Here is a 9,756-nt window from a genome sequence, read left to right as displayed (position 1 = left end):
GGTGCCACATCCTGGATGAAACTCTACCTTCTTCTGTGAACAAAGAGGAACCCAGTCTGAGGGATGATTGTGCACTGGTGAATTATTCCTGAGGTGTGTGAATTTCATAGAAACATTAAAAGAAAACCCCCAAAAACTCAAAGCAGAGGCAAACAGGTTTACTTTAGAAGCCCTCACTGCCCACCTCTTTACATAGATGACTGTGGAAAGCCCATCCTTATGCACTGCAGTACTTTCCTGTTGAAAGTCATGGGCATTGGCTCACTAGTCCCTCTGTTTTGGAACATTTGCAGACAGAACATAAAGTGTATTCATGCAGGGAGTACTCACTGTAGTCACTGAGTGACGTGGCAGAGCTCGGTCTAAACAGTTCTGTTTTACTGCTTCAGCCAAAATTCATTTTAAGATTGGTGAAATAACCAATGTTTAGCTCAACCTACTGTTTGTGTTAAAAGGAAATATGAACTTTTACAGTTTGACAGAGCTTCAAAAACCCGTCCTGTGGATTTTCCACAGTTCACTGGTATTTTCAGATGATTTTCGATATTACAATAAAGACTGAAAATGGGGTGAAACTGGGACTGCTTTCTGTTTTTCTGAAACATCAGCTCACAGTCACTGTGCATTGCTCACATTTCACCACCAGTCATTAGGCAACGCTAAGCATTTGATAAGACAGCATACAGTTCGTTGCAGTCAGTTTGGGACTTTGACTCAGTGCAACATTTCTCAGGAAAATTCAAAACTGCTTTGTTATGCAATATGTGTCCACGCACACTTTTCTTATTTGTTTTGAAGAAATCGCAGCAGCTACTACAGAGACCTTTAAATCTCAGCTGGCAGTGCTTATTATACAAAGTCTGATCAACCTCGCGTAAATCACGGTCACTTATTAATGAAACCACCATATTCCTTTAGACAGTAAACGGTTCAGGATCAAAGATTATACATTTTTCTTTTCCCCGTGAGTGCCCCCCCCCCCCACACACACACACACCCCTCCTCCCCCTCCCTCTCTCCCTCCCTCCCTCTCTCTGTGATCGTTCAATGCTGCTGACTGTGTCGGACTCCGGAGCGTCACCCCGACCTGACGCTCTCTTGTACCACAGCGCAGCTGTTACCATTACTTCATCTCTTATTAGATCAAGACCGAGAGAAAGAGAGAGAGAGAGGGAGAGAGGGGGAGAGAGGGAGAGAGGGAGAGAGCAAAGGCAAACAAGTGGAGAGAGAGAGAGAGAGGGGGAGAGAGTTGGAAGCCTGCGCCGTGCTTCATCGATCTGCAGAGGTGCACCGAGGACCTTCTGTCGGACATTGGTCACATCTTTCAGTTTTTTAAGTGAATGCCAGAGTGACTCTTTGGAAAATGCTTCTGGGAAATTTGGTACGGTAAGACTGTGACAGTTTTGTTGGTTTGATTTCAGCGTTGTGTAGTTTTAGCTTCATTTGAAGTGTTTCCCAGCTCCGTCCCGCCTGCCCTCTAAACACAGATTGCAGGGCTGCAGAACTGATGTATCGACCTGAGAGCGAGACAATCGCTCCGTGCCTGATATCAGCGCAAACGCGCAAACCTGGAAGCTTTACCTTAAGAAAGAAGGCATTACATAAGTCTGAGAAGTATCAATTATGCAGCAGCGATGACTGCTGCTGTTATTTTTGGTCTGACTCACGCCGGGACAGATGGTGATGGTGATGGATAGCCTGGAACAGCTCATTGTCAACAATGCCGCAGATTTGTTTACCTGTGGGAGGTAAAGGTAAGCAAAAAGCTTCAGGTTAACGGTTCCACCGTGGATCACTCCCGTCTCCCTTCAGGACGTGGGTTTGATCACCATCATCACTTTTATTATCATTCATTTTAGAATGAATTGAAATTAGCAAACGCAATATATTAAAAATGAATTATACCTGAATTAGTCATCAGTCACTGGATCGTCATAGTTTAAAGAACACACCAGTCCACGCTGAGTTGACGTCAAAATACCCGGATAACATACTGATTTTGGCAACCTTGAGCACTCTGAGGGCCAGACACGATCCACAAGTCATGGCGCTGTATTGACATAGATTATGACAGCTGTAGTGTGGAGGAGAAGTCACAGTACATCTAACATCTGGCCACTACATGCTGAGTTGACAGGAAATATCCAGTTACATCTGGACCTAATTGGGCTACTTTGGGACTTTCTAACTCAGTTATGGCACTGACAAGTGTCGTGCGTGCCTGACATGACACAGAAATGTTACCACCGCTGACACATGACACGTATGAGGTTGACCTGCAAAGTTGGGGTGACCAGAGTCACCCTGTGTCCAAACTGTCTGTCAAGGCCAAATGTGATCTGTGAGAGATCCGCCGATGTGAGTCACATTTTAGATCAAACATTTGTTTCTAAACTCGGTGTTCAGGTCATGGTCTAACTCATGGTTGAACTTATGTTACTTCATGTAAGATTTCTACTAATTTGAGTGTTTTTATTGTCTAAAATATTGAATAGTAATAAATATCATAATGGAAGAGGGAAACTCTTAATATGTAAATCTGTGTGAATCTTTTTATTATTATTTGGGTAAAAGTGGAGACCGTCAGGCTTGTGAGGAGAGTCAACATCTGCAACTGTATGTGGGTGTAAAGGTGCACCTGGTGCACATGGCACAGCAACTTGCACAACTGTTTAGGCTTCATCATTAACAGATCTTCTAGTTGATTCTTCAGGGAAAGTCTTACTTATTTAAGCAAGAAAATGTCCAACTGCATGATCGTGTAATTAAACCTATTAGAAACATTGGAGCTGCATGAAACAAAGCTCCCGTTACCATTCTGAGCTGCTTTCACCTTAAATCTGGGTTTTAAGTTGTACTTTGGAAAACATCCGTTCTTGTAAAGATTTGCTGAGCAGGATACTAAAGCTGTACCAGCTCTAGAGATGCTCCAAGCCTGACCTTTGACCTTGAGGAGTGGAAATGTGTTCAAAAGTAATGCTCTCTGGTTTTCTGCAGGTAGTGGTTGCGTTCTGTCTGTGGGGCATTGATGTCAGCAGAGCTTATGTGTTTCAAGCCAGCCGACCTTCAGAGGGAGGGGACAACCCGCCGTCTCATACTAAAAGTGAGAACACACTTGATGTCTTAGCAACGCTTATTCTGGGCTGTTGAGTTCAGAAAGTCTTATAACTGAGCTGAAGACTGATGTGATCAAATATGGTGGAAACCTTTATTTCTGCATTTGGACCAAAATGACATTGATGTTTAAAATGTGTATTGCCAAGTTACATCAAAGCGAGAAAAAACACCGAGCTAGTAGCTACAGGCGCACCGTGTTGGTGTTTTGTTTCTCACTCTAATCATAGCAGGATAGATGTGAATATATATCTGTATGTACATATTTCCTCCTTAATGGTTGGGCCAATGTGAACGAAACTTCAAGCAGGAACGAGTTGCATTTATTTAACTTTAACTTCACATCAACAGGAGTGTTTTAATCAAGAGTTTTGACATCGAAAATCTAGATGACAAAAACCGTTATAGGAAAATGACTTGAGTTTACCTTGAATGACTGTTATGGAGGCAAACCGAGCTAGAACTTGTGTACTATGACTCCTCGATTTTGCTTAAAGACATAAAAACACATTTTATACCAGAGCTGTGCACCATTATACTTGGCAAACGTTGTATGTGGGCATGTTTGCAGCATGTGTGTCTCACCATGCCCTTCCCCTCCCTGTAGTCATTTCAGAGTGGGTCAGCTCAGCGGGCTCCTGTAAGGGGAGGTGCTTTGAGCTGGAGGTGGCCAGCCCTCCAGGATGCAGATGTGACAATCTCTGCAAAACCTACTACAGCTGCTGCTCTGACTTTGATGAGCACTGCCTGAAAACAGGTCAGGCTTCTACACACTTGCTCACGTCTCTCGTCTTTTCTTCACTTCCTGTTTTCTTACCCAGTCTGTGGCTCTTGGTCAACAACTAACTGCATCGAGCTGACAATGTAAACCCTTAAAAGCAGTTTAGAGATGCGTAACAGCCAATGAACAGCTACAGAGCTGTCTAATATTAAAAGTATAGATATTTACATATGCTTCATATAGTGTCTAACATGCCTGCAAAGCTCGGCATGAGTACTTTCTCTTGTAACACAGGGAAACTTAACAAAAGCCAAAATGTTCATTTTCATCTGATGCTAATTTAAATCTCGGTTGCATCACATATAACTGTATGTTCATCTTGAAAACATGAAGTAAACAACTGTGGAACATTTAAAAAAAATCTTCAAATGAATTCAGCAACCATGAGCTTCTTGTGGGTCTTCTTTTTAAAACGTATAATAAAAAGTCAGCGTTGCCTGGGTATGGATAATCTGTAACACATTTTAGGACCCTCTGTTATGCAACAGAGATCTGAGATCTGAAAACATTGGTTGGGAGAAGACAGTTAAACAGTGGAACAGGGCTCATTGGGGACTCGGAGGCAGATGAACTCGGCAGAATTTAGCCAAAGTTGAACAAGCTGTCGAGGCTGCTGGAGGCGAATGTGCAGCCTGAGCTCGTCTAACATGTGACTTGGAAGATGGTCGTGGACCCACAGAGACACTGCATTACTTTCAAGGCTCAGTAACACAATGGTTTAATCAACAAGCTCTGTAGAGTTTGTACCACATGGCTAACGATCAGTGAATGGAGTGAACGTGCTGTCCAGGAGTCTGATTGCTGGATGGGTTTCTACAGAACGAGGAGACTCTGTGGACTTTGTGACAAAAATCCTTTGAGATGCCAAATCAAACACAGAGCACTATGTGCTGTGAAGAAGGGAACAGCTGAAAGTCATTTTTTTAATGGACGTGGGTTCACACCTACTAACCAGGCTGTGTGAAGGATCAGCATCGTTTAGTGTCTCAGGAAACTTTTTGTGAAAACTTTGTAAGACTGCAACTTTGTACATGATAACACATTCCTTCAGAAGTTTTGTAAACGCCTGAATGAAAGGGGAAAAACACAAGAGAGTCTTAAACGGAGCCAGTAAGAGTAACGTTATGATGTAATCAGATTGGATTTGTCATGATGCAGCACGCTGATGTGTTGTGTTTCCTGCTTTCATCTGAATTAATAAGGTAGGAAGCAGCTTGGTGCTGCTAATCAAATGCATGTATATCTTATCATGATGTCACCATATCCCCAGGAGTGGATGTCAGACCTCTGCTCAGGCTAACTGCAAAACCCCCAAAACAGAACAAGAGCTGGAGCTCAGAGGCCTCAAATGATTCATTTCATTCACATGTAAAATGTTAAAGTTCATGATATTGTGCCAGGATAGGACTCTAATCTTTAAGAAGGAGCATGGCAGCACAGATTAGGTCTGCTAAGTTCTATCTGAATATACAGAAGAAGAAAAAGATCATTAAGAGATCTGTGCACAAACAAATAACCATCAACCTCAGTCAACTGGAGCAGTGTTGCAAAGACGAGTGGACCAGTGGACCAGTGGACTAGACTTACTTAGGTTACTGCTGCTGAAGTTGCTTCTACAAGCTGAATCATTGCATGTGCTTAGATTCTCAAAGAACTGCAGAGAATCCTGTGAAAATGTTATTTTTCACACACGGAAACAATCAATGAACTGACTTCCTGTTTGTGCTCAGAGGGAGGCTTTGAATGCAAACAGGAACGTTGTGGGGAGGAGAGGAACGAAGACCATGCCTGCCACTGCTCAGAGGACTGTCTGGAAAAAGGAGACTGCTGCTCAAATTACAAGTCCATGTGCAAAGGTACATGTCATTATCATTTTTAACCAAGTGACATGGAGATTAAATTTGCTTTCAAGCATGTGATGTACTGTGGTTTCCTCTCAAGGTGAGACTTCGTGGCTGCAAGAAGAATGCGAGGACATCACGAGTCCTGAATGCCCTGCAGGGTAAGATCGATGACCAACCATCCATCCATCTGTTTATCCTTTTTCAGGGTCGAGGGGGGGCTGGGGCCTATCCCAGCTGTCTCAGGGTGAGAGGCAGGGTACACCCTGGACAGGTCGCCCGTCTAACACACAGAGACGACAACCATTTGCACTCACATTAACCCCCGCGTTCACACCTATTTAGAGTTGCCAGTTATCCCCACTAAGTGCATGTCTCTGGATTGTGGGAGGAAGCCGGAGTACCCGGGGAGAAGCCACACAAACACGGGGAGAAGATGCAAACTCCGTGGAGTCTGATGACTAACCACGTCTCTAAAAAAAGCATAATGGCTCCACGCCTTCTATAGAAACCTGAAACACCATTTTGGAGGATAACTGACGTTTGTTACCAGATCAATCAGCTTTGTCATTCTTGTGCTTCTCAGCTTCGTCCGTCCTCCTCTCATCATGCTCTCGCTCGATGGGTTCAGAGCCTCCTACCTGAAGAAGGACCAGTCTGTCATCCCAAACCTTCATAAACTCGGTATGTCTTCTTTTTAACTTCATCTGTATTTAAGTGATTTTTACAGAGCCAGCAGTTTCTGTATGTCCTTTATTTACTTTTTGATGAGTCAAAAATATAGCCTGGTTGCTTGTATCATCCTGTAAAATGCAGCTTTCACAACTCTTTACTCTTTAAAATGCAAAATTTAACAAAAAGTTACCTTTTGTTTCCCCTCAGGAGGATGTGGCACGTCTACACCGTACATGCGACCAGTCTACCCATCAAAAACATTTCCAAATTTGTACACCTTAGCCACGGTAAGTGAGCCAGCATATTTAATGGATGGTTCATGTTAGAAGTTACAGTAAAGCTAGTCTGTTAATGAGTACTCTGTCTGAAGAATGAGCAAACACAAATGTTTGCCAGTGTGTTCAAAATGCCCTTACACTGTGCTCGTGTTGCTACTCAAGCGTTGGACTCATTTTTAAAACAGTAAATGTGCCATCTGTCTGCAGGGCCTGTACCCAGAGTCCCACGGGATTGTGGGGAACACCATGTACGACCCAGACTTTAATGCCACGTTCACACTGCGTTCCAGAGAGAAACTGAACCACCGCTGGTGGGGCGGACAGCCTGTGAGTCCAGTCTAGAGTCCAGCTGACCAGAAAGCAGGCGTAACTCTTAAAGCATAAAATGCAAATGTAAAAAGCGTGCTTCTTTAAAAACTGGTGTTTGTACGTGTGCCGGAGCACACATTTGTAAGTACGCAGAGTGACACAAAATCCTGAGAATATTGAACACATTTGTGACCATTTTGTCAACATTTTCTCTCCATAGATTTGAAGAGCTTACGTAAGGTGTTAAGGTCACTTATAACAGCGTTTAAGAGGACCGTTGGATTTCTGGATTTCATCTCCTTTTGTTTCTTTTTCAGATCTGGATCACCGCTGAGAAACAAGGAGTGAAACCAGGCACGTTCTTCTGGCCTTGGTACTTAAGTTAGTACTGGAATGTTTTTCAGTAGCTTTAGATGTCAGACTTTACTGAGGAGTCACTTCCACTTTTCCTGCACTACTTATACATTCTTGATATATTTTGTGTTGATTTTCTTTGAATGTCCGATGGGCTCAGTCAGAGCCCTGGAGCTCTCTTAATGAAATGCCCCCTCGGGGATAAGTGGGGCTGGAGCCTATGACTCGTTTCATGGGCAAACAGCTGGGCACACCCTGGATGCCAGTCTGTGGCTTAGGTGTGGATGTTGCCGAGGATACTGCCAATTTAGGGAAACAGTACAGAAAGGAGACATGATGTGGATGCTGGTGAAGCTGTTGTTCATTGTGGGGAAATCTTTCTACTTGCCAAATAACACAATAATGCACTAAAATAAATAAAACTCAGTCTTTCAGGAGAAATAATGAGGGAGGTTCAGGGAAAAAACAACAAAAATACACTTTAGTAGCTGAAAAACTCTTGAAGATTGAGTCCGAAGCAGTGAGGGGAAGAGAAATGATAATGGGATACTGGGCAGAGTCAAAGATTTTAATTTTAAAAAGCAAGTATTAAAATGTGTGACATCATCGAGCAACAGTGCTTCTCTGATGCTTCGTGTAATTAATTACAAAGTGTTATTAAGTCTGAGCAACACAGACGTAAAAGAGGAGCTTTTGATTTTGATTTGACCCGATGACCGAGCCCAGCTCGACTGACAGGCACGAAGCAGACAGGTTCATGTCAGCGAGTGTTTGCATGTCCATGACTCAATGATCACGAGGGCTACACATGAAGATGCGCACTAGTCACATCCTGAGACAGACAGACAATGGGACAATACTCCCACACAGTCACAACAAAGGCCATTGAAGAGTCCGAGGAGTCCGAACAAAACGCCGTGTTCATCTGCTGATTTACATTCAAACCATCAGCCTCAGCTATTTGGTGACAGAATAGAAATTGATCGTCAGGTTTTGTCATTAACATTTTAATCATCATGATTCTTGTTTTCAGGGTGATTCCTCTTGAAAGGAGGATTTTGACCATCTTGCACTGGCTGCACTTGCCCGATGATGTCAGGTGTGTCCATGTCTTTTTTACTTACTAAACAACCCGAGGTGCCGGGCAAAAACTGCAGCACTCGTGTAAAGTTTCTCTCATGTCAAAGTTTGTGTGTTGATTTGATGATTATGTGGTCGATGGCCCGTGCAAGCAGGATCAGACTCAGGAGCAGAGGATTGTCAAAATGTGTGAAATTACAACTGGAAATAATATTAAAACAAGGATACATGTAGCTGTTTATGCTTCAGTGGGGAACAACTATGAGAGGGTTGAATTACACAAATAAAATATACATATAAAATCTTGTCTCTTAAACTGTAACAATAAATTAGCATGTAGCTTTCACACACAAAATAATGTGTAAAATTACTCAAGATGAAGTGACAGTGATACTGTGGGTGTGTCTGTTTAAGAGACTGCAGAGTCTGGGGTCAGTGATCGGATCAGAAGCTGATAAGTGTCAAGTGGCTTTTATTGTCATTTCAACCATGCACAGTGTTACAGTACAGAGTGAAAGGAGACAGCGTTCCTCAGAGACCCTGGTGCTACATATGACATATAACAGAGTAATGTGCAAACACTGCAATAAAACAAGACAAGACAGTGAAACACCAGGCAGAACAGGACGATACAGAAACAAGACCGTGCAGTGGAAATGTGCAAAATACTGTTGCATTGTGCAAAAAGTAGCTTGAAGGTGATGCTGCAGATAAGTGCTGGGTAGTGACGTGCATGGAGTGTTTGTACAGCTCGGTGCGTCAGCAGGTGAAGTAGGTGTTTGTGTTTCTTCTCTGGTTGTGCGTTCAGGTGAGATGCTTGAACTCACACTGAAACAAGTTTTTTTCTACCTTGTTCAGTCATCACTGTTCCATGAAAAGTGTCTCGCAGCACAACGTTTCCTTCGTCATGTCTTTTCAGGCCGTATGTTTATGCTATCCACTCAGAGCAGCCCGATGCCTACGGACATCGAATGGGTCCACTCAGCAGTGAGGTGAGCTAGGCCTGCAGATGGTCTAAGAGTTCTTCACTGGAGGTGCGATTAATAATATGCAATAATCAATCATTTTGGTTTCAATTGAAATATTGTCCACAGCTGGACAACCCTCTGAGGGAAATTGACAACATCATTGGTCAGCTAATGAATGGACTGAAGCAGATGAACCTGCACCGCTGTATCAATCTCATCATTGTAGGAGATCACGGTATGAGCTCCACAGAAACCCGCTGAATTCAGAGGATTTTGTCTAATTAACCCTCTTATTACAGTTCTTGTAAATGCAGCAATGATTAGACAGTCCTCTATGTTTGTACTTGGAGCGAAGA

General features: G+C 43.1%; 1 protein-coding gene across 4 annotated transcripts in view; it reads left to right on the top strand.

Annotated features, from left to right (window-relative positions):
- Positions 1–1,044: 1,044 nt before the first annotated feature.
- The window catches only part of LOC120746557 (ectonucleotide pyrophosphatase/phosphodiesterase family member 2-like), a 33,559-nt gene continuing 24,847 nt past the window's right edge, over positions 1,045–9,756 (top strand). For 3 of the 4 annotated variants that reach the window (XM_040051975.1, XM_040051977.1, XM_040051976.1), the window contains exons 1-12: positions 1,045–1,386; positions 2,998–3,103; positions 3,722–3,871; positions 5,626–5,751; positions 5,837–5,897; positions 6,323–6,420; positions 6,619–6,698; positions 6,897–7,016; positions 7,316–7,371; positions 8,386–8,451; positions 9,352–9,424; positions 9,527–9,635. In XM_040051975.1, the coding sequence (XP_039907909.1) occupies positions 1,048–1,386; positions 2,998–3,103; positions 3,722–3,871; positions 5,626–5,751; positions 5,837–5,897; positions 6,323–6,420; positions 6,619–6,698; positions 6,897–7,016; positions 7,316–7,371; positions 8,386–8,451; positions 9,352–9,424; positions 9,527–9,635 (1,384 nt within the window). In that variant the 5' untranslated portion in view covers positions 1,045–1,047. The remainder of the gene's footprint in view (positions 1,387–2,997; positions 3,104–3,721; positions 3,872–5,625; positions 5,752–5,836; positions 5,898–6,322; positions 6,421–6,618; positions 6,699–6,896; positions 7,017–7,315; positions 7,372–8,385; positions 8,452–9,351; positions 9,425–9,526; positions 9,636–9,756) is intronic. The other variant, XM_040051978.1, reaches the window with a different exon arrangement.

This window comes from Simochromis diagramma, unplaced genomic scaffold, assembly GCF_900408965.1.
Source record: "Simochromis diagramma unplaced genomic scaffold, fSimDia1.1 OVJJ01000171.1, whole genome shotgun sequence".
In the NCBI taxonomy this organism is placed as follows: Eukaryota; Metazoa; Chordata; class Actinopteri; order Cichliformes; family Cichlidae; genus Simochromis; species Simochromis diagramma.
Note: the sequence above shows the minus strand (reverse complement) of the source record. Positions and strands in the feature narration are given on the sequence as shown.